This window comes from Ambystoma mexicanum, chromosome 2p, assembly GCF_040938575.1.
Source record: "Ambystoma mexicanum isolate Mex_15411 chromosome 2p, UKY_AmexF1_1, whole genome shotgun sequence".
Classification (NCBI taxonomy): Eukaryota; Metazoa; Chordata; class Amphibia; order Caudata; family Ambystomatidae; genus Ambystoma; species Ambystoma mexicanum.
Genome location: NC_090923.1, coordinates 1,255,523,883 through 1,255,548,857, shown reverse-complemented (window position 1 = coordinate 1,255,548,857; position 24,975 = coordinate 1,255,523,883). Strand labels below are relative to the sequence as shown.

The window sequence follows — 24,975 nt, the reverse complement described above, 5'->3', positions numbered from 1 at the left end:
TCTGCCCTGAAGAACAGAAAAAGGAGGGGTTTCTGTACCAACGACGAGAGGCTAAGAGGAAGACTGTCCTCGCGGTGCCTTTACTCGACATCTGGGACGAGGGGCTTGCTGTCCTCAAGAACCCTGCCACGACACCCGCCAAGAGGGACAGGTACGAGAAGAAGTACCGAGTCCCCGATGCCTCCCCCTTGTGCCTCAGGGCCCAGCCCACGCCGGACTCGGTCGTCTCGGCAGCGGCTAAGAAGAAGGTAGCGGGTACGGCGGCTTCAACTTCCACTTTCCTGCCGGACAGCGAGGGCAAGAAGTTGGACTCTATGGGACGATGAGTCATCTCGTCGGCGGCGACGACGATTGAGGCAGCCAATGCCTTAGCGATCGTGGCCCGCTACGAAAGGGAGCTCTGGTTCAAGATAGCTCCCCTGATAGATTTCCTGCCTGCTGACAAAAGGGCGGAGGCCCTAGGAATTCTGCAGGAGGGCGAGGTGGCGTCGGATCACGCCATAACGGTGGCGACGGGGATGGCTCAAGGCGACAGACTTTCGCCAGGACGTCCAGACCAGAGTGTTGGACATGCCGTTCGACGGCAACAACCTCTTTGGTAAGGCGGTGGATGAGTCTCTACATGCCATCAAGACCGACTCGGAGACGGCCCGGGCCCTTGAGGTGATTCAGCAGCGATGTCCCTTTCGGAGCCCACGAGCAGACAGGGTGCCTCCAAAGGATCCAGCGGTGGCTCTTCCGCTTACCGCCAGGTAGCCCGCTGCTCTTCCCAGGAGGCCTACAGAGGTTGCGGCAAGCAAGGGGGATCCCGCCGTCGTCGTCGTCAAGGAGGCCAAGGCGGCAAGGCCTCCTCCAAACAAGACCCCACCGAAGCACCCCGGTGGGAGGCCGGCTGACGAAGTTCCTCAGCGTGTGGGAGTCCATCTCCACCGACCGTTGGGTGCTGGACACCCTGGCCAACGGGCACTCGCTGGAATTCCAAAAGAAGTGCCCTCACATTTCTCGCGTGGCCAGGAAGGAGAATCACGTCCCTCAACTGCTGTTGGAAGTAAAGGCGATGCTCAAGAAAGGTGCCATCAAGCTCGTCCCCAGGAGGCTCCGGGGCTCCGTGTGTACTCAAGGTACTTCCTCGTCAAAATGAAGACCGGCGGTTGGCGCCCCATCCTGGGTCTGCGTCGGTTAAACAAATGCATCAAGGCGCAGAAATTCAGGATGGTCACCCTCCAGCACGTGCTGGGACAGCTGGAGGAAGGCGACTTCCTATCGTCTTTGGACCTGGAGGATGCTTACTTCCACATCCCCATTCTAAAAAGGCACAGGAAGTTCCTCAGGTTTGTGGTTCAGGGATGCCACTACCAATTCAGAGCCCTACCGTTTGGATTAAAATTGGCACCCAGGGTTTTCACCAAGTGCCTGGCACCAGTGGCAGCGCGGCTGCGCCTGCAGGGGATCCAAGTCTACCCCTACCTGGACGACTGGCTAATCCGGGCAAGGTCAAGGGAACTCGCCGTCGATCATACGGCGAGGACCTTCCGGTTGCTCACGGAGCTGGGGTTCGCCATCAACTACCCCAAATCCCGCCTGGTTACATCGCAGGTAGCACTGTTTTTGGGGCGAAGCTCGATACAGTGGAGCAATTGGCCTCCCCTTCAGAGGAGAGAACCAAGACCATCCTGGGCAAGGTGCGGCGCCTGTTAGACACAGACGTGGCCAGGGTGAGGTCCATCAAGCCCCTTCTCGGATGATGTCCTCATGCATCTATCTTGTGCCCCTGTGCAGACTTCGGATGCGTCTGCTACAGGAGTTCCTCAACGCCCGCTGGTTTCAGGCGAGGGGCTGCTTCGAGGACCGGATCCCCCTCGACGAGGAGTTCCGTCGGGGGATCCTATGGTGGGGCACCCGGGCTCACCTCACGACGGGCAAGGACTTTCAAACTCCGGCGTTTCAAGAGACGGTGACTACGGGCGCCTCTCTGGAGGGTTGGGGGGCCCACACCGGAGATCTCCACGCAAGAGGCCTTTGGCTCCCGGAGGAGAGGTCTCTTCATATCAACATCTTGGAGCTACGAGCAGTGTTCTCGACGCTCAAGTCGTTCCTCCCGTCCCTCAAGGACAAAGTGGGGAGGATCTTCACAGACAACACCACCACGATGTTCTACATACGGAAGCAGGGGGGCACCAGATCACCAGCCCTATCCAAGGAGGCCCAGGATCTGTGGCACTGGGCCGTCGCCCAGGGGATGTTTCTGGTTCCCTTCCACCTGGCAGGAATAAAAACACCATTGCCGACTCACTCAGCAGGGAGCTTCGCTCGTGCCACGAGTGGGAACTGCGCCAGGATCAAGTGGATCGACTCGTCCAACGATGGGGCAAACCCCAGATCGACCTGTTGGCGGCGGCGACGAACTCCAAGTGCCAGAGGTTCGCCAGCAGGTTCCCACAGCCGAGGAGCATGGGCGATGCTTTCTCGTTCCCTTGGGACGACCTGTTTCTATGCGCGTTCCCTCCATTGCCGTTGCTGCTCCGCCTCATCAACCAGCTCAAGAAGTCCAGGTGCAGGATGATCCTCGTCGCACCGGCGTGGCTGAGGCAGGTCTGGTTCCCGGACCTTCCGGACTTGTCAACGTCCCCGCCAGTCAGGCTGCCGGCGGACGTGGATCTTCTCTCCAGAGAAGGTGGTGCCATTCTCCACCACGACCCACAGTCGCTGAACTTGCAGGCCTGGCTCCTGCAGCACTAGAGTTTGGAGGGTATGATATCCCGGCTGATTGCAGAGAGGTTCTTGCAAAGGCCAGGGCGTCTTCAAGTGTTACAGTCATAAATGGAAGAGGTTCTGGAGCCGCGCACAGAAGATTAACCCTCTGCGAATTACAGCCCCTCAAGTGCTGCCGTACCTGTTGGCGCTGGCTAAGGCCTCCATAAAAATACATCTGGCTGCCATCTCCCGCTATACCAGGACAACAGGGCAGGCGTCCTTGTGGTCTCATAGCCTGGTGAAGGAATTTATGAAGGGACTATTCCGATCATTCCCGCCGGTGAAGGCTCCTGCCTCGGCGTGGGAGCTTATGTGGTGCTGACCAGGCTCATGGGGGCCCCATTCGAGCCTATGCATTCAGCGCCTTTGAAGATCCTGTCATGGAAGACGGCGTTCCTCTTGGCCATCACCTCTGCACGACGAGTGGGAGAGATTCAGGCCCTATCTTGCAAGCCTCCATACTTGACTTTTCATGATACGAGGGTGGTGCTGAGGACGCACCCCTCCTTCAAACCCAAGGTGCCGTCGGGCTTCCACCTCAACGAGCCCTTGGTGTTACCAGTTTTCTTTCCATTGCCTTCGACGCCAGCCGAGAGGACTTCTCGCTGGATGTAGCTAGAGCGCTGAAGTTCTACGTGGACCGCACGAAGAGTTTTCAGAAGACGTCACAACTGTTTGTGAACTTTGGGTCTGTGAATCAAGGGAAGGCTCTCTCGAAGACTTCCATTTCCAGATGGCTCTCCGGCTGCATCATGCATTGTCACCGGTTGGCAAACCGACCGCTGCCCGGCCGTCCCAGAGCCCATTCGACCAGAGCGATCGCTGCTACCACAGCGTTCCTGTCTGGTGTGCCCCTGCTGGACATCTGCAGGGCTGCTACGTGGAGGTCGACGCACACCTTCACAAGATTCTACTGCGTCGATCGGGACTCCAGGGAGGAGTCCAGGGTCGGCCAAGCAGTGCTGCGCAACCAGTTCGCTTAAAGTGAGCCTGGTGAGGAGGTAAGAGATGCTTAATGTTGAGCCTGTTGCCACCTCCCGTGGTTGTGCATGTGTATACTGCTATGTATTCTTTTATTCATGAGCATGTGAATCCATGCCAGACCCCATGCTGGAGAAGGAACCAGTTACTTACCTGTAACTGTTGTTCTCCAGCATGGGTCTGCATGGATTCACATGCAAACCCTCCCACCTACCCCTCTTCACTTGGTCATACTGCCACTTGGCGTGCTACCAAATCTGAGGATGGCTGCCAGAGGCGGGGCTTAGGGAGAGGGCAGTCATTGGCTGGGGGCAGTATGACCCAGAGATCAGTGATAGAAACGAAACTGATATTGATTTTTTCTTTACCAAGGATTCCCAGCCTGACGACTGGGAATATTCATGAGCATGTGAATCCATGCCAGACCCATGCTGGAGAACAACAGTTACAGGTAAGTAACTTTCCTGACATTTGATGCAACCAAACTATTGATATTTTCATTGATTTTTCCTACGCCTCTTCTGTTGTTCCACTGCAGTTTTCGGCCTCCCATTCTCTCGACTTGCTCCCTTTTCAAATCTGTTTTCAATGCCTCTACTCATGTACTTTTCTGCTTGAAAAAAACTTTGTATCCCTTGTCTTTAAATCACTCTACAGTCTTCCCCCGGATTCCTTCTCCTGGTTTGTCTCATTCTATACTCCCTCCTGCTCTTGCTCTCAATTTCGTCTTGTAGAACGAGACCACCCCCCCTGTGCCCAGTCACGCTTTTGCACATTAACTGACCTTGCAGCCTTCCACTGGAATGCTCTTTCTCTACGCTTGATCACGGTCAACTCCTTGTTTCGTAAATCGTTGACATCTCATCTGATTCAGCAGGGTTGATCCCAGGCTTCTCATGTCCTTTTTCATTTCATATTATTGTGCCATTTTTATATTGTTGCTATGTACACCGCTTTGGATTAAGGTGCTATATAATTCTCAAATACATCTCGCAAGAGTGCTCTGTCAATAGGCTTGGGTCTAGTCTTAGATGGTTCTTCTACTATTAATCATTGCTAATCCTCTGCTCATTAGCTGATGTATCTTCTCTTTGCTTCACCTCTACAAGTGACGCCTTTTAATTCACACAAACATTTCCTTGAGCCCTTATTCTTAATTTTATCACTTTAAAAAAATATTTTTCTTTTTCTTTAGTCTGACTGTACACCGTCTACTACTTGCCAGTAGGGTGCTTCTATCCTCCTCTTCATCTGATTGAGTAGTAAGAGTTCCAATATCTTCTCCCTCTCCATGTTTACCACCGATGTTATATTCTGTGCTATTGACACAGCCTCCTCTTCCTGCTCTAATAGACTTGTTTGTTTGCGTCTCATCCCATCACTTGTTTGACTTGGCATATATGTAGCCCTCAAAGAAGGTTAATTTGGCTAAAATAGCTGTAATAGTATGTTCTTTTGTTTTGAAATCATCTCTGACTTCATACAGCTTAACGAGTGACGTTAACGCAAAATGTAAAATGTACATTGCCGAATTTGAGTACGCCAGCACCTCTGTCTGTGATGTGTTTAACTCTTTTCTAAAATTCAGACGTGACGTCTGCTGGTGTGAGAATGCTGATGGCTCGTAAAGCTTCAAGTTTCTGAGGCATAAAGTGAGGGGGATTGTGACAAACGTTGAACACAAGTCTTCAATCCAATTTCTTTCCTCGTCAATGGTGTTTATCCCCAATTACATTATATAGCTCCATCGCTTGGGATTACCTGTTGGTTATCATGTAGTTTACTCACTGTAGCATATAATATAGAATTATGACTCAGCAGATTTACTGCTTCATTCATAACATACAGTCTCGTATTACTCCCCATTACATTTGCCTCCTGCTGCCTCGCTTAACATGTATCTAAGACTTCGCTCTTTTCAAAATCTACACCGCAAAGTGTTCCCAACGACTTCAGTTGAGACTCTAACAATGCATCCGGTATTCTTGGGATTTCATGTGCTTCTTGTGCTGTAGAGCCTCTCAACACATACACCTACGTTTATCTCCAGGATCACGCGAACGCTGTACATTTTTAGTTGGGTAGCACTAAAAGGTATGCAATAAAAGCCACTTTATCTCGGGGCCCGTAACTCCTCTTTTGTGTCTGAGTTACACCACTGGCACTCGCTGTACACGCACCCCGCCAAATATGCACACAGCTCAAAGGGTACTTTCCCCACAGTTGCTGTGCACTTACCTCCTTAGGTGAGGCCACAAAAATTAAAGGGCTAGGCATCAACACGGGCTGGGAAATGATCAGACGACTGCTTCAAATCCGTCTACTATCCACAAGTCAGCACCTCCCATTCTATCTCCCTCACTTCCCTTGTTCTTGCTCAACAGTCTGATCGGAGAAGAGAGGAAGATCGCAGAATGAACCTGTTTATCCCTACTCCCACAACTGATAGTCAAGCTGCACCACCACCAGAGTGGCTGCTTCTATTGTGCGCAACTTGTTATATTGTTACTTCCGATGGTGCCTCAAGAATGAACGATTAGACCCCTTTTTGTTAATGGAGAGGAAGACAAATAAGGAATCTTAGCACAGTGTGTAGAACGTTAAGCTAATGCTAAAGCGCTCTTCAACCGTTGCTACTCAACTACAACTTTCAAGTCTCAAACCGATCGGTCGTCCTATCGGGAAGTCAACACAAACCCTGAAGCCACTCTGACGTCCTGGCTCTGGCCTCTTACTGACCTGCTAAGGGATTGTAGACTGCAGACCAGGCAGAACTTACAGGGCCCTGGTTCAAACCCTTCAAAACTGTGGGGACCAGCCCAGGATGTAGAGCTTGCACTCGTTAGGACGCCCAACGCAAGAGTGCTCCTGCAGCGAGACTGAACCAGGACAGCAACGGAAAAGCTAGAGGAATGAACCTCCCAGGGCACAACTTGATCGTCAAGCCGCACCCCTCAAAGGCTGCTTCCGACAATTGGTAATTTGGAGGATATTTTTAAATGTATGAAAAACATGTTTTTAGAGGTTGGCTAGAAATGACAAATGTATAGGTTCAGCTCAGCAGTTTATGCGTTTTCTTTAATGCAGATGCTTTACCTGCACTGTAGTTCATTCCAAGTATAGCAGCCCTGATGAGTGTGCGTTAGCTTTCTTGATGGCTAAGTCAGTTCTGCTACAGTTCAAATGGGTTATCTCCATCTTATACGCATAGGACTGCTGCAGACAAATGAACTCACTGAGCTATCAACCGGATTGGAACTAGACGGTTAGCATTGCTCTATGCAGCAGGATTTTTTATCCAGTAGAACTGCATTTCCTGACTGACTGTTAAAGACCCCAAGGGATGGGGCATCAGCAGCCCCAAGCAAGGCTTACCAGACATGCCCGGATTGTTGTAGAAACCAGGCTTGCGTTTCAATTTCGGTGGCTGACCGAGGCATCTTGTCATGATTTACATCATACCCTGCATGCCAAAGCCTAACACCCCCCCCATACCCCCCCACCTAAAGGTGGGTCTAAGTGCCCACCTGGGGCTGTGACAGATTTTTCGGCAGAGAATAGTGCTGTACCCGAAGCAAGGCTCTGGAGATAGTTGGGTCTTTGCGCTTCAGTGCTAGGAAAAACTACTAGGCCCGAGACCCTAATGGGCTTTCAGTTGGACTACAATATTGCTGTGGGTCCATCAGTTCAATGAATCTATTTATCAATGCTTATTACCTATATGTGTATGATAAACCATAGATGTTAGCAATATCTTCCCTCCAGTTTTACCACTAAACCCAAAAAGAGTTTGCACTTGCAATGTAATCTGTTTTTATACTCCCAAATAGAAACGTATTAATGCTCTTGTTGAGAATTTATGTAGATCTATTCTCTCGTAGAGCGAATGTGAGCATAAAAATAGAATAGTCAAGCAATGGACATTTCCTAATATTAGCAAAAAAGTATCGGAGAAGATAGCCAGCATCCTACTCGTCTAAAATGTTAAAACTACCAATGTGTATGTAGTAATGCGGTCCAGTTAAATGTAAAGTGATGCCTCCAAATAATGTGATGCTGTGAATTGGCAAGCCAGGGAACAGGTGAGTTGTCTGACTAACCCATTAGGCCAAAATGTCAATTGTTTCTATGGCTAGTTTACAACCTAAGTGATCTAGAGCCATGGGTCAAAAGGTTACAGAAACCTGAAGGTGTCTCACCCACTAGTCCCCGGGCATCTATCATCCAGGTGGCCAGGACATGGCCATCGCTATTGGATCCAGTTCCTGGGGGTGGACCAGTGCGGGAGGATCACCTGGATGAGGGGGTCTTCGTGGAGTGGAAGTGGGACACCAAAGGGTGAAAGGCGGTTTCCCCTTCCCTGTAACACCTTTTGGATACCTAGAAGCTCGCCCCATTCCCCCTTTCCCAACACAAACACTTTCTCACAGACTGTTAGTCGTGAGCAATAACAGACTAACACCAGAGCCGCATACCTGACATGTCCCAGCACAAGGGTCAGGCAGAGTCAGGCAATTACTGATAATTACACACACTTGACGTCCATCATACTTTCCCACACAGATAAAAGACGGAGCAAAAAAGCACACTCTGAGCAAGGCAAAACGCACAAGGAAGCAGCAATTCTGAGATGGCTGCTTAATCCGAGGAGAAAGGCGGCAAGACCAATTTGGTAGGATATCCTCTTGCTCCAAGGTTGTTGATGAGAATGTTTGCCTCTTCATAGGGTTCCCTGTTAGAATTGTACCGTTTGATAGGGAGATTGTCTTTTACATGATTTGCATGATGATTCTATGACTGGTGTAATGGAGCGTTCGGATCAGTGCCTTTTCGTATATGGTTTGACCAAGAGGACACCGTCTGCATGGTAAATGGAGATGTCCAGATAATTCACATCTACTGTGCTCATTATTTAATTACATTTGAGGTATCTATTTTGGGTATTGAGCCATGGTGTGAAATCTTTGGCTTCTTCGTGTATGCCATCTCAAAGTTGGAGGGATTGGATTGAACCTTGCTTTATGATAATTGTACACTTGAGGTCAACAGGTAAGTAATTAAATGCCAGAAACATTGTTGTATTAGCTAGAATAATCACAATCCATTTCCCTTGGTCTTATGAAGTTCAGCCCTAAACTGTATAAGGCCTTGTGTCCAGAACTCACTAGTTCCATATTGGTTTCTCCAGGGATGGTACCTCAGAACTGATGCAGTGGGCCATACTGGTGACTGACCCCTTAAATTGGGTATTTTATTAGGTTTATATAGCGCTTTACGCCAAATCGCTTGTAAATGGGTTTACTTCAAATAAGGTAAGTACCCCACACTATCCTGTTAAAAATGTAGATTTTGGGACTGGATCCTTGACCCAGATTCGACGACTAAATGCTAGGCCAGATGGAGTTTAGGGCTAAGGGCTCTACACCCAATGTTTGCTTATAGGGTAGGGTTAGGGAGGGAGACAGAAACGGGTATGTTCATTTACCTCCCTGACTCGGATTCTTTCAGGTGACACTGTAGGTCATCGGGAATTCTCTGGGGCTCCAATATTCTCTCCTGGGTTTGAATGAGTGGGAGCCCAGGGGTCACAGTGCAGATGTCACTTCAAGTCAGGAGCTGGTCGTGGTTCTCACCAGACTGTTCCAGTCAACATCTTGTGGAATATTCCCAAACGAAGAAAAAAATGCTGTCCTCTGCAGTGCGGACCCTTCAGGACAGCTCGCGGGATTGCAGAAGGATGGTTCCAGCGACGGTCACTGCTGTCGGGTGGCGACGGGTGTTCTTCTAGCGGTGAACACAGAAGCCGTCTCAGCTCCCCTTGTCATGAGAATACCGAAATTGTGGGGCCACACGACTTATGGCATAAGCTGAAGATCCTGCGAGTCCCAAGGCTCTTCTCGGAAAGGTGACTGTTGCAGCACGGTAGTCCCAAAAGGGATCTGATCAGTCCACGGTGGTCCGTGAGCACCTCTGGTGGCTTCCAAGGCATAGATCCACAAGCAGGGGTCGAGCTGGTTATTTTCACTAATCCAAGGATTGAAACATCAACATGAGTCTTCTGAGATAAGGCAGAGGAACACGGCTTCACCGGGCCATTCACTGCAGTCGATGCTGGTCAGCTGCAGGGGTTGTCCTTGAGTCGTCGGCAGGCTGCTCCTTTTCATGGAAGTGTTGGTTCAAATCTGTCAAATGGTTGCAGGAGCTCTCCTTGCATCAAAGATGTGGGCTGGTAGCTAGCCCAAGCCCACCAATGGTAAGGATCCACAATAATCCAACAGCCCACGGTTGTCCAATACTGGGCAACCACAAGTCGTCACATCCAGCTTGTACAAGACCTTTGGGCCCCAGAAGATGTGGACTGGGACCAGAGAGTTCCAGCCCCCTCCTCTGGCTCACACACAGAAAGCTCACTTGCCTGCCAAACCAGCCCCTTTAACTGGGAAAGGGGGTAGCATATATGGCATTTCATGCCCTGAGCAAGGGGCAAGGAGGACAAGAAGGCTAAAGAAAGCGCAAATCTAATGGCACAGCCATTTTAGGGTACTAGCCACCTATAGTAGCCATTCGTGACAATTGCACAAGAATCGTATTACAAAATGGTAAAAATCGCTCCGCTTCAACCAGCTTGTTTTAGGGCACATCGTCAAAGTAACCGAAAAGCCATCATCTAAAAAGTTATATGGATACAAAGTATCCTAACTGCACTTCACTGTAAGGTGATGTGTGCAATTGTAAAACTACAAGAATTCCAAAAGAGAGTCTCTCAGTACTGACAGTCTGACTAGTCAGTTTCCCGATACAAATGAGCAAAATAGGCAAGGGAAGTAGAGCAGAAGTCTTTACTGACCTCAGTCAGGGTTAAAAAATTAGCAAAAAGACTGGGGGTTCCATAGGGCTCTTTGGAGCGAAAAGTGCAAAAAGAAATACTCCTACGTCCCGTCCCCTTTCCTCCATACTTATGGGACATCTCTCCGTCCTCTGGGACGGGACCGGAGCACTTTGTAAAAAGCATCCACATTTTTATCAAAAATGTCCCTCCTCTCTTTGCTGCGTGAGGCCTGCACGCGGCCGTAACCCCGCCCACCTTGGCTCTGCCCTGCGCATCGCCCATCAGTCCTTTTCTCCGCACGATCGGGGGCGGACGCACTTGCATCCTCAGAAGATTTTCTTCCGTTTTTCCCCCCCTCTGTCTCTCGCTAGCGTTCGTTTACTAGTCTGTCTGTCTTTTAAACTAGATTTTCCAGACTGTTCATTGTGTCACCGTCGCTTCGCGAGGGCGGATCCCCATCCTCTTTGTTTAGAGTGTTTGGGTCCGGAACACCGTCTGGACTCCTGTTTTTACTGTGACTCCCTTTCGGTCCGGGCTCTTCAACGTTGGTTGCAGCGGTGGGAGGGGGTGTTCGGACGGACTCCTCCTTCGCATTGTCAGGCGTTCATCGACGAGAAGAAAAAACGCCCGGTAAGTTCTTTGATTTTCAGAGCACCCCGGCCGGGGGATACCTTCCCGGGTTCCTCTCGAGCCGCGAGGGGCGTTGATCGCTCTGTTTACGGGGTTCGCCCTGAGGTGCCTGTCGGGCCTAATAATTCTACTGGAGTTTTCTCCGAGGGTCTCCTTAAGGGGCCTGTGATCACTGGAGTACACTCCGAGGCCCCTCCTGTGGGGGTTGTGTGTAGACCAAGTTCTACTGAGTCGTGGGGTACCGGAGCTTGCTCTGAGGCCGTTCTTTCGGCTTCCCTCAAAAACAACCGGGGTACGCCCTGAGGTCTTGGCTGGGCTTGAGGTTACCGAACGCATGTTCGAGGCCCGTGCCGATAAGGCTTCTACTGGGCCTAGGTCCGAGGTCCCTCGTACAGAGGCTAAGGCTACCAACAGTTCTGAGGCGCCGGGCAAGGCTCTGTCGGTGACAGCGCACCGTTCCCGCTCTTGTGGTGACACCAGATCTGTTGATGGGGCAAAGAAGAAAATTTCTTCTTTTACCAGCAGTGCCGAGGCTCTTCCTTCGAAGGCTCAGTTGGCAGTTGGTATGTCACAGAAACATTACAGGCCTCATAGTACCGGCTCTGCCGAGGTTCCTTACGTTAAGGCTAAAATTAAGACCCCTGATCCATCGATGGGGACCCCTGCCTCACTTCCTCACGTGCCGCAGTTCCCCTCAGATGAGGACAAAATGGTGCCCGTTCCCGCCACGACCACGGCAGCCATTTTAGGTACTACCCCTACAACTACGCCATCGGCCCCTGATGTAGGGTTCGGTCCTTCGGGTGAACCTAAGGTCCCTTGTGCGCATCCTTACCGGCCAGTTTGATTGGAACGCCCGGATGCCTCTTCCGCACAATGTTTCGTTGCCCGTGGGGGGGCGGCTCCCTTGATTTATGTGGATATGTCGGCGGAGGGGCCTTTGTGGCACCCTTCCCCGTTGCATCCCTGGATTTGTCCACCTCATGAGAGGCCTCCTCAGGTTCCGAAACAATCTCCTGAGGACGCCTTTTTCGGTAAATTGCAAGCGCTTATGTGCACCGACCCCATGAGGGAATATTTCAAGGGGCTTTTCAAGGAGATATGTCCACCTGCGCCTCTGGCTCCGCTCGTCCCGTTGGTGGTTCCGCCGGCGCCTCCCTTGCCCGTGGTGCCTCCCCCTGCGCTTCCGCCTGTGCCGCCATTGTCCCCAGTGGACAAGGCAGTGCCTGACTCGGCTCAGCAGGAGCCGGACCTGTCAGATGACCCTCAAGGCGATCAGGACAACGAGGACCTGCCCCGCTCTACCAGAGCTTTCCATGACCGGGTACTGGGCATGATGAGCTTCTTAGATGTTCCGGTGCCTGAGGCACCTGTTCCGCAGAAGCGCGTGCTTTCTGGGGCGTTCACCTTGTCTCCTTTGGAGCGTACCGGCCTGTTCTTGCAGAAGGACGTTCTGGCCGAGGTCCGAAGAGTTTGGGAAAAGCCACACTCAGGACTTTTTGTAAATAAAAAGATTGACGCGAGGTACAGGCTACATTCCTCGGAAGAAGTGGCCTTGTCATCTTCTCCGGCTGCCTCCTCCACAGTGGTGGCTGCGACCACGTTGCAATCCAGACCTGCAGCTTCCTCCTCCACGACTGCGACTCAGGTCTTGGGAAAGGAGGACAAGCTCCTGGACTCCCTAGGGAGGAAAATATTTGCCAATTCGGCCTTGCAGCTCAGGCAGGCCAATGCAGAATTGATTTTGGCGGGAGCTAACATGCGATGTGGAGAGGTCTGTCAGAGTTTGAGGAGCATATCCCGGTCGAGAAGCTGGAGGATTTCAGAGGAGGCCTTTCCGATGCCAGGGTCTTGGCCCAGGATCTCCTGGAGGCTGCGGCTCATCACGTAGACACCTCGGCTCGGGGTCTGATGTTAGGGGTTGATACCTCGCGGCAAGCATAGCTGCATGCCACTAAGTTCTCGAAGGAGGTGCAAGACAAGGTTCTGGACCTTCCATTTGATGGTAAGGAGCTTTTTCACTCTTCTACTGATGTAGAGCTCACCAAAACCAAAGACAGCACTCAGACGGCCAAATCTTTGTCTGTTCTGGTTAAACCTCCCTTCAAGACTCAAAGGCCGTTGTCGCAAGGTCGACCTTCCTCTGGTTTTAGGGGCTTCCTCGACCGCAAAAATCGCAGAGTGGATACTCCTGCGGGGAATAACCGCCGTAGACAACAGCGTACGCAGTATTTCTCCTGCTCCTCAGCCTCCTCATCAGGTTCAGGTGGCACCGCCTCCATTAAACCTGCCAAATGAGGATTTTCCGCGCTTGCATGAGACCCCAGTGGGAGGACGCATTGCGTCTCATTGGGAGGCGTGGCAGACCATCACAGAAGACAGATGGGTCTTGTCAGTCGCTCGAGCGGGCTTCCGCTTACCTTTACCCCCTATCCCGCCCCTCAACCCTCCTTTTCAGCTGTCGGGCTCACCCTTCCTCAAGGCCGAGGTTCAGAAACTTCTGCACCTCAGAGCTGTGGAACCCGTTCCCCTTGGGGAGCGAGGGGAGGGCTTCTACTCCCGGCTGTTTACGGTGCCCAAACCCAACCTGGCTGGCCTGCGCACCATCCTAGACCTTTCCCAGTTCAATCTTTTCCTACCCCAAGAGAAAATCAAGATGATCACGCCCAGCCAGATACGCTCCTCCTTGCAGATGGGCGATTGGCTCAGCGTTGTGGATCTTCAGGACGCGTACATGCATATCCTGATTTGGAACCCGCAAGGGAGATATCTCTGCTTCTCTTTGGGAGAGGAGCACTTCCAGTTTCGAGTGCTTCCTTTTGGCCTCAGCTCGGCGCCGCGTGTCCTCGCGAAGATAATGTCGGTGATTCCGGCCTAACTTCGTCTCCAGGGTATCCATGAGTATCCGTGTTTGGACAACTGGGGTGCGCCCCGAGGCCTTAGCCTTGGTGGGGCTTGGTGCCACCGAACGGATGTTCGAGGCCCGCGCAAGTAAGGCTGTTACCGGACCTGGGTCCGAGGTCCCTCGTACAGAGGCTAAAGCTACCAACATTTCTGAGGGTCTGGCAAGGCCTTATCGGTGAAGGTTGTTTAACACCGTTCCTGCTCTTGCGGCGACACCAGATCTGTTGTGGGGGCAAAGAAGGGAAATTCTTCTTTTACCTGCAGCGCCGAGGTCCTTCCTGAGAAGGCTAATTTGGCAGTTGGTATGTCGCAGAAACATTCCAGGCCTCATAATACTGGCTCTGCCGAGGTTCCTTATGTTAAGGCTAAAGTTAAGACCCCTGATCCTTCGACGGGGACCCCTGCCTCACTTCCTCACGTGACGCAGTTCCCCTCAGGTGATGACAAAATGGCGCCCGTTCCCGCCACGACCGCGGTGGCCATTTTGAACGCTACCCCTACAGCTGCGCCACCGGCCTCGGGTGTAGGGCTGGTTACTCGGCCTTGTGCGCATCCTTATCGGTCAGTTTATGACCAGAATGCTCAGATACCCCTTCCGCACAATTTTTTGTTGCCTGCGCGGGTGGGCACCTTTGGTTGATCTGTCCATCCAGATGTAGGAGTGGGGCCATGCTTCATGGCGTTTGGCTGCTTGCGGTGCACATCCCGGGCCAGCTGAATGTCACAGCGGATGCCCTCAGTTGGCGGACAGTGGTCAGCTACAAGTGGGAGTTGAGGGCGGAGATCCTCGTGGATTTTCTTGCGTTGGGGCACACCGCAGGTGGACCTCTTCGCTACGGTGGTAAACAAGAAGCTTCCTCAGTATGCCTCCAGAGTGGGGCTGAGAGCCTCCTCTCTGGGGGATGCTCTCGAGATTCCATGGCACAACATGAGAGCTTACGCCTTCCCGCCTCTGCCTCTAGTTCATTGAGCGATTGGGAAGCTGAAGAACTCTGTGAACTGTTCGCTTCTGCTCATGGCCCCGTGGTGGCCGGCCATTTTTGGTTCTCAGAACTTCAACACCTGTCGGTGTTTCTGCTAATCGGGTTACCAGTAACCCCAGATCTTCTTCATCAAGGGGAACAGCAGATGTGGCACCCCTGCCCACAATCGCTCAGCTTGGCGGCATGGTGCCTGAGTTCAAGTCTTAGAGCATTTTAACTTCTCTACGGATAACATGCGTGTTATCCAGGCAGCCAGGGAACCCTCGACTAGATCCCAATACAAGAGGCTCAGGTTCTGTCGTTGGTGTTTGGAAAAGCAGTTGGATCCAAGGGTGGCTACGATTGACAAGGTGCTGTCCTTCGTGTCCTCCCTAGCAGAGTCGGGTGTTTACGTTCTGTCATGCAGAACTTACCTTTCAGCGGTTTCCGCTTATCTTGCTATAGACCAATGCTCTTATTCTCTGATTAACCAGGTGGTTAAGAGGCATTTTGCAGGCTTGACACTCCTCTACCCTCCGGTTCGTAGTCCGCACCCGCCTTTGGACCTAAATGTAGTCCTGACGGTGCTGTGCCATAAACCCTTTGAGCCAATGGCTACGGTTGACCTCAAGTACGTGTCCTGGAAAGTGTCCTTTCTGGTAGCCGTTACGTCAGCGAGGAGAGTGAGTGAGCTCCGGGCATTGTCGGTGGAGCACCTTTTCTTGGTCTTTCACAAGGACAAGGTAGTCCTTCGGACGAACTCAGCTTTCCAACCAAAGGTAGTGACTGAATTCCATCTGAATCAGTTGATTTCCCTTCCGGTCTTTTTTCCGAACCCTGCCTCGGAGACGGAAAGGGTTCTACACTGCCTGGATGTCCGAAGAGCTCTTAGGTTCTACCTGGACAGGACTTCCGGGCTTCGGAGCTCTTCCCAACTGTTTGTGACCTTTGGTAAGCCTCAGGGCAGGCCGGCGTCTAAGGCATCTATTTCCAGATGGATAACCGCCTGTATCACGGAATCTTTCACCGTCCAAAAGCTGAAACCTCCTAAAGGTATCCATGCACACCAGGTGCGAGGCAAGGCAGCCGCGGTTGCTTTTCAGAAGTATGTCCCCTGGGAGTCCATCGCTAAAGCGGCTACTTGGGCCTCCCCATCTGCTTTCTGTAAGCATTACTGCCTCGATATGAGCTCTAGAGCTGACGCTCAGTTCAGCCAGGCTGTGCTGAAGAACCTATTTCAGTAAGGGGTATTTCCATCCACCCATAGTTCCTGTAAGGAGTGCTTGGGAATCTCCCATAAGTATGGAGGAAAGGGGACGGGACGTAGGAGTATTACCAGGTTACTCACCATAGTGACCACCTTACTCCTAGTCTATAGTCCCCTTTCCTCCATACGCCCGCCCGCCGTCCCCTCTAATAAGGTTCCTCTGTTATTGCTAATGGGTCTTTGACCCTGCGATAGAAAAGGACTGATGGGCGATGCTGTCGTGACTTGCCACGTAGTGAAGAGAGTATGGACCTCTGTTCCCAAGTTCCCCACAGAGAGGTAGAATGAACTCTCTGTGCGAGCCTTGGAACCACAGGTGGTTGGTGTTTCACAGGATCCGCAGCGTCGAGAACCCCAAAGCTGTTGGAAGGAAGGCAAGGTTAACACAAGCAATAACAATACCTTGAGTCAGTGATAAGTACTAGAATAAGGCTTACCTAAACTCAAAGTCAAGAGCTGTGGTGTTCAAAGCTGTGGTGCGAGGGAACGCCAGCGATCCTGAAAGCCAGATGAAGAAACACCGACTCTGGAAGAACCACCTGAGAGACTAGAGTCTTTCGAAGTACTGTGACACAACGTAGTTCAAGGAATCCAAAAGCAGTAAGCAAAAAATGTTCCGAAGATCAAGATCCAGGTTGAACAAATCAGAAAGGGAAGATCCAAAACCAGTCCGTTTCCGTTTAGCCAAAGTCCAAGTATTAAAGTTCGAGCAAATCCAAGGAAAAGTTCGAGAAGCAAGAAAACCAGTCCGAGTGTCGTGAGCCGAGGTCTTGAACAAGAATTTCCGTAACGCAAACGCCTAACAGTGTAGAAAACAGCTGTGAAGCGATGAGCGTTTGAATCGCCCGGCTTTTATATCCGTCGACATCCGATCACGTGATTTGGTTTCGTGACACGTGATTGGGATGCCGACGCGAAACCAGGAAGCTGGCGCGATTGGCCGCCCCAGCCTGTATGTATTTTCCATGGTAGCTGCCAGCGAAAACGAGGAAACGAACTAAGCCGCTTCCTGTGGCTAACACTAGACCATGGAGGCCGACGTTTCCTACGCACCACAGGTAACAGGGCATAATGAGGAGGCGATTGTGTAGAGGGCATTTGGGCTATGCTAGGTGTCTGGGCGTGCCTATGCGTCTGGGCGTCCCTATCTCCAGACGGGTCATGCAAAGCTATGAGTGAGGAAGGATTCTTCCCGGAGTGTATGACATATGCGTGGGGCGGAGCCAAGGTGGGTGGGGTTACGGCCGCGTGCCGGGCCCCGCGCAGGAAAGAGGAGGGACACATTTTTGAAAAAAATGTGGATGCTTTTTACAAAGTGCTCCGGGCCGGTCGCACAGTACGGAAAGATGTCCCATAAGTATGGAGCAAAGGGGACTATGGACTTAGGAGTAAGGTGGTCACTACGGTGAGTAACCTGGTAAATCCTTCCCGTCATTGGCTTGATTGGAACAGCAGTGTCTCGATTCTATGCCTACATGACAATAAAGTCTCCGTTCCATCAACCTTCCATCTGGCAAGGCATTCCACAAGTTCTCTTCTCGCTCAAACATGTTGTAAATGTGCAATCGCTACATGGCATTTATTTTGTGACGGGTAACTGCAAGTAGGGGAATACCATTTAATTTGTTGGAGATATTCTGGGGCTTGTTCATGAGGTGTTTTGTGTGCCAAGACAAGTGCCTTCACCTTACTGTACGGGGCACTTGTGCAGGTTTTTCAGCACAGAGAAGGACGTCGGCACCTCTTTGTGACCATTTTAGCTGCTATATTCAGAACAATTGGAAGCCTTTTCAAAGCTCTTTTGAGGGGCACAGATAAATAAGCCATGGAAGGCCTCATTTAGTTACATAATGTAAGCTAGTAATTGGAAGATGTTGCATAGCCTGGCATGTGGCTGGACGGACAATTTAGAGCCAAAGGAAGCTCCTTGGCCTGACGGCACATGAGGATGGGGGAGTTGGAGAGGATGATTTGCTTAAACTTCGCATGATTGAACTTGCTGGTTAGTAACAAGTTCTTGGTTTACGTTTGAATGAGGCATCACGGACCATCTTGTATCCATTTCATGATTTTGTCAAACATACTTTTATTTTAGAACCATTCTAATTTCTTTCTAGTTGTAGAACAGGTCTTTCTCTGGCAGAATAAATCCTGTAAATCAATATCATTTATAATTTATTTCTTATACAGCGCTACACACCCATAGGTTTTGGAACGATGAAACAAGACATTATCCCACAGAGTGGTACTCAGTTGATCAACCTCATAGGGATGAAAGGCTGAGTTGACCCTGCCAGGATTCGAACCTGCCACACAAGGCGGCGCACAGATATCCGGAGCGAACGCTTGGCTCACTGTGCTATCTGACTGGTTTAAAAGTACAACTTGTACTTTGAACAGATGTGGTGGAAGATGAGCGCTCTTTGGCACTCTTCGATCACTGCTGGAGGGTATGGAGGAATGGGGGGGAATAAAATCTGTCTTCTCTTGGATGGCCTGTAGGTAAGGTAAAGAGGACATGTATAGCGTCCCTCTGCCAATAATGTTGGCCTCGCTGCGTGTGGCTTTGTAAAGAAAGGCTGTGTGGAGTAGTGTTGATGGGATTGGCGAGGCACGGAAAGGCTGTGTTGAGTGCAGGCCGGAAGGACTGGTTACATGTATGCTGAATATGGATTCGGATTTGTTCGTTCGGGGAAAATGTGCCCTGGGCCATGTTGGCTATTCAGTGCCTTCTCAAGGTTGAGCATAGTTGTGGATGCAGTAGAGTAGAGTAGAGTGGAGTGAGGTGTTCTTGGTAACGGATATGGTAGGCATCTGTGTATAGTGTGATGCTCCTGGTGGGTCATTTGATTGAGAGTGGATGTGGTGTAGCAGTGGCAAGATTAATAGTTGGTAATTGGTGAGGTGGGAGTGGGTGGGAAGGAGGAATAGGGGTGCATGTTAGTGATTTCTTCTGGTGTGCTCATGCCATGTTTGCCTTCTTTTAGTAGACCAGACTCCTTTGTCGAAGAGTTTGGTTGAATTGGCCCTTTCAGCACTGATTGAGTTTTAGGAATTCTGATGTACTAGGTCGGTAATTTCCCATTTGGTAATTCAGAGTCTGTTGTATACATATTTGGTTTGCTTAACCAGAGAGCCATGTTTTGAGCAGTTTCCTGAACGTCCGATGGTTCGCTTCTATGGAAAGGTACTTCGTAGGAAGTTCTAAAGTTTAGAAGCCAAAATGGAGAAAGGGGATCCTCCTTGTTTTGTTTATTACTATTGAAGGTTGTTTGCTTAATCCAGTCTATGTACGATCTGATGTTGGAGAAGAAAACTTACTTGTAAGCCTAGTTATCAGGGTTTGTGACTTTCATTGATTCACATGCAACCCATATCCATCACCTTCTAATACCCTGCGATGTCTGGGACTTTGTGTCTAGAATCTGACAATGGCCTCGCGGGATGGGTATGGGGCCTACTACATAGTGATTTTTTTTGTTTGTTTTAACTGCTGTTCTAACCATTGGAATGGAATTCCTGTTGGATAATCTGCTTGCTGTAGCAATGCGTATAGTTCTTAGACTGTTTCATATAGCCTGCAGATTGTTCAGAACGCCAAGTTCCAAGGCTGCCTGCAGCAAGGAGTGCTCGGCTGTGAGGCAGTCCAAAACCTGTGGAGTGCCAAAGGTTCCTGACCTCTATAAAGAGTGATGGCGGCTTATAATAACTTTATAGACCCCTTAGACTTCACCCTCGGCTGTACCAGGAGTTGAGGTCCCCCATACCTCATTGAATTCCCTTGTTACGCTATGGCCTTTAACTTGGTCTTCATGGCCCCTAAACTCCTAGTACGGTCCCCTTGCAGTGTCTGTAAAGCTTAATTAGCAAATGGATTCAGTTATAGACCACCTCTTAGTAAATCAGAATACTTGGAATGCATTCTAACCTCTAGCTTTTTACTTGCACCCTGACGAGATGCAGTTGTCTAGCTGTTTGAAGGCAGAGAGGTGCATGTGGAGCTCAATGACCTAAATTTGCCGATGGCAATGAAATGCAAAACGTCATTCATCACTACTGGTTCAGTGGTCATTAAATCTACATGAGGGGTTACTGGACTCCCCCCCACCCCCGGGCCCCCAAAACTTCCACCGTTAACATTCCCTTTTATTTGCATGTGCCAATAGCCTTCTAGATCTCTGGAGTGGTCATTATCGCTTGGGGCAATGACCCTCCCTTGCTCTATAAAGCTCAATTAAAATTGTATTTCAACCTTTCCAAGTATGTGAATCTGAAAGATTCCAACAGTGGAGCACTACACATAACCTTTTTCTTATACTGGTCAGCCCCATAACATTTGTATGCCAGTATTTCTACTTCTAATTGTAGTCTTATCTTGTCCACCTGGGATCAACTTATTAGAATGCCTTCAAATTTATTTTTCTTTTCAATTTGCCATTTGAAATAAATCCATATGTCTGCTGCATATTGACCTTTAAGAGATGTGCGTTTGAGGTTTTTCAGATATGCAGGCCTTGTCGGGCATGAGCGTGTAGCATGCAGTGAAGCGATAAAGTAAAGCACAGGATAAAGCCATGTCCCATTTACAAATCTTATTTTATTTTGTATGCTCCGATGCCCTCAAGCATTGTAAAATGTGTGGTTGGTTTCTTCTCTGTTAAGACCAAGCATTTGGTGTTGCCTTGCTGCGACTTTTGCCTTTTTGAAGCAAGCCATCTTGGACGTAGCCATACCTGTGAACATTTTCATAGTGCTGAACCCCTTCCTGAAAATAGTCAATGCACCCCTTCATCCTAGTCAGATGCTTGACAGAAACATCAGAAACATGAGCTAATTAAGTTTTGTGACCCCCTGATGAGCTAGGGGAGATTTGTGATTGCATTTGGTTGGACTCCTATATTACCAAAATACCTTCACTTTGAGGCATACTTGCCTTCATTTGTCTGTCTGACCTTTTCTGAATTGATTTTTGACTTGTACTTCCTCAACAGGAAGCAGAGCTCCTTGCAGAAAATGGCGGTGAATTGGCAGCAGGCGACCCAACAAAAGAAAAGAAAGATTCTGACGAGAGTGATGAAGACGACGAGGATTACCAGGTAGCCATCACGGTTTCAAAGAAAGTAAACTACTCTAAAGACTTTGTGAAAACATGGTAAATTTTAATAAACTTTTTTCACTGGGTGTTGTCAGAAAATAAATCATGCCTTAGACGCATATCTAATGGTAAAGAGATGTTAAAGCACACTCCTTCGATTGGGAATAACTGAGAAGATGTCTTCTTCAGGAATACTGTAGCCCTCCTGATTTTATCATCCCAGGACTCTTCCATATTAAGTTTGTACTATTCTATCTGGTAAAGAGATCCTGGAAAACACTTCTATGAACACTAATCGGCTAGGTCAGGGCTAATGATGACATTATTCCAGCGGGGGCAGAGGGTTTGAGGGTGAGGAGTTTAATGGACGGGGGACATGGGGAGGGCGGGGGGGGGTCGGAGTGGTGCAGGAGGGAGAAGAATATGGTCTAGGGATCAGTCCAGAGTAGGGGACGAGGAGGGAGGGTAGAGATTAGGTTTGAGCTGCTGAATAGGGCATGAAGGGTGTGTCCTCCCTATGTGAGTAGGGTGGGGTATCAATTGTCAGGCTGAGAGCTTCCAGATTGTCAATGAGAGAGCGAGTGATAGGGTTGGTGGGAACGTCAAAACATATGTTAAAATCTCCTAGTTAAAAGGATGGTTGTTAGATTAGGGTGGCTGAGAGTGAGTCGCTGAGGGAGTCGGCGAAGTTCCTGTTATAGCCGGGCCACCAGCACAGGAAGCTGTGGGGGGGAGAGGGGTGCAGGCGTATCTTTATAGTTAGTGGTTCGCAGTCGATGTTGCACAGTGAATTCTCGTTGGATATGACTGAGAGGTGGCCTTTGTGGAGGATGGCTAGTCCCCCAGCTCTACTTGCTCTGTTTTGGACAATCGTGAAGTTGTTCGGCGGGAATGCCTTGTGCGCAATCTGATTGTGGTCGTTGCTGAATCACGTGTCTGTGAACAAGATGTATAGTTTTCATGGGATAAAAGGTCAAATATTTTGTATTTATTTTTGGAGACCAGTCTGGCATTAGAGTGCTGGAGAGGATTCTAGTGTAGGGCAGGAATGGGGGTAGCCATGGGGGTGAGAGAGGCGATTGATGAGGGGGCTTTTGGAGGGTGCTGCGGGTGGTATAGCAGCGTATTCTGGGGGTGGGGAGGTTTAGGGGGTAGGTTGGTGTGGAATGGGAGTTTAGGAGGGGAGGTGAATAGAGCCAATACATGCTTAGGAGGAGTGTGTTGTGGGAATGGGGGGTGGGGGGTAGGGGTTGCATGGTGAGATTTTGGGCACAGTAGAGGAGAAGAATGGTTGCGACTTCCTTTTTATGTGCGAGACCCGTGCATTTGAGGTGTTGGGAGGGTACAGGAGTGCGAGTGTGGGAGGGGTTGTTGAGTGGTGTGTTGACCTGAGTGGCCCGTGCTGCTGTTATGGAGGGGAAGTGAGAGTTTGGGATACTAGGGGCTTCTGAGGGGCGAGGTATAGTGAGAGAGGGGATATAGGGGGGGAAAAGGTCTGAAGGTGTTTGGGAGAGGAGGGTTAGTTCGAACAAGGACTGAGGGGTTGGGCGTGGAACTGAATTTCTGAGGTAGAACGCCAGCGTACTGCCCTATTCTTGGATGTGTTGGGGACCTTGCGGGAGGAGGGTATTCCAGGGGTTGCAGGCGTTGGAGAGTATGGGGTGAGGTGTGCGGGGAGAAGGGTGGACGTGGTAGGTGAAGGAGAGGGGGTGCGTGTCTGAAAGGCGGGGGGAGGAGATTGAGAGAGGGGGGGGGAAAGAGGAGATTGGGAGTGCCGTTGGCTGGAGTGCCAGCGCTTGGCTCTGTGAGTGTGGAATGGTGCTGGGTGTACAGTGCAATGTATAACACTATGGTTGTCTCTGGGGCGGGCACAAGCTGTTTCCTATCCACTGGCTGCTTCAGTAAATGAAAAGAGCAAGTACAGCACAGTGCCTAACCCGGAGTGCAGCGCAGGAGGATGGATGGAAGATAGCGGGCAGGAAGGACACTCACCGCTGTGCAAGTGCCTCGAGCACTGCGGGAGGCTCCGGACCCGTTCTCACGGGCCTGCGGCTGCCTCACTTGATCTCCTCACCCCCCAAACTATTAACATGATACCCTCCCTACCTACCAGAAGTAAAAAAGACATCTCTGCTGAAAAACTCATCCCCCCCTCATCCTCCTCCCCACCATCAACGACCTGGAAAATAATACTAACCCAGACATCCTAGTGGACACATTCAACCATGCCATGACCATGGCACTAGATACCATTGCTCCTATTAAACTGCGCAAAAGTAAACCGGAAGCGCACTTGAATGCCTGGTTCACCCCCCAACTCAATGAACTAAGAAAAAGAAAAGAACACAAGATATCTGGCGCAACTCGCCTACCGATAACAATGGAGCCAAACTAGCCCAACTATCCAAACATTATAAGAGAAATTATCAACACAAAAAAAACGTGTTTGATGACAGAATCACAAAGGCCCAACAAATACAAAGGAACTCTTCTCCATCCTCCGTGAAATGGAATCCCCAATACAACCAGTTGACACTGTCCCGAAGGATAAGACATGGTGTACTAACATACAGAACGCCCTATCAAACAAAATCTCCTCCCAACTCAAAATAACAAAGAAAAAAGACTCCCTGCCCATCGCTGACCAACTAGCACCACCGCCTGCCGAGCACAATACTATTCCACCATTTAGCTTCAAAACAATCTCAATCATTGATACCGAAAAGGTTCTACTTTCCTTGAAACCCTCCAACTGCAAGGGTGACAGCTGCCCAGCGCAAATAACAAAAGATGCGGCCGGAGACTTAGCCCCTTTATCTCAAAGATAATCAACTCCTCCTTTAAATCTAACATGGTACCTACTAATCTGAAAGAATCTTTGGTCCTCCCCTACTGAAAAAACAAACCCTCAACCCTTCAATACCCACGTACTGTAGACCCATCACCACTGTACCCTTCTTACTTAAAATTATTGACAGAGTAGCCCCTTTACAAATTTAAGACTACCTAGAAACGAATCATCTGCTAGGCTCACGACAATCAGGATTCCGCCCTCTCCATGGCACTGAAACAGCCTTGCTAGACCTTAGAACTAAAATTGAGGAGTTAAAGGACAATGGCAAAACTGTCCTGCTACTACTGTTAGACTTGTCAGCAGCATTTGACCTGGGATCCTGTGTCTCACCCACTATGTACAACATTTTCACCAAGCCACTATTTGACAAGTTGGACAGACTGGGTGTCACCTACACTAAGTATGGAGATGACACCCAGATCCTCATACCCCTTTCGGGCAACTATGAAGAGGACCTGGCTCTGGTGAACAAAATATACATCCTCATTCAGGCATGAATGGCATCCCATGGCCTCTGCCTGAACGACGATAAAACAGAGATCTTACTCCTAGGATCTGACTCTCACTTAAAAAAAAAAAAAAACGAACCCCTAACTACACATCTTTTAACATCGATAACATCATCATAAAGGTTATGCCGGAGGTAAAAATCTTAGGATTTTACCTGGACTCCTCGCACAACCTCAAAAAATAAGTTGA

The 24,975-nt window shown here is 49.9% G+C and overlaps 1 protein-coding gene across 2 annotated transcripts in view; it reads left to right on the top strand.

Moving 5' to 3' along the window:
* Positions 1–24,975, top strand: part of PDAP1 (PDGFA associated protein 1) — a 150,826-nt gene that overhangs the window by 72,200 nt on the left and 53,651 nt on the right. For both annotated transcript variants that reach the window (XM_069645564.1, XM_069645565.1), the window contains exon 3: positions 21,319–21,423. In XM_069645564.1, the coding sequence (XP_069501665.1) occupies positions 21,319–21,423 (105 nt within the window). The remainder of the gene's footprint in view (positions 1–21,318; positions 21,424–24,975) is intronic.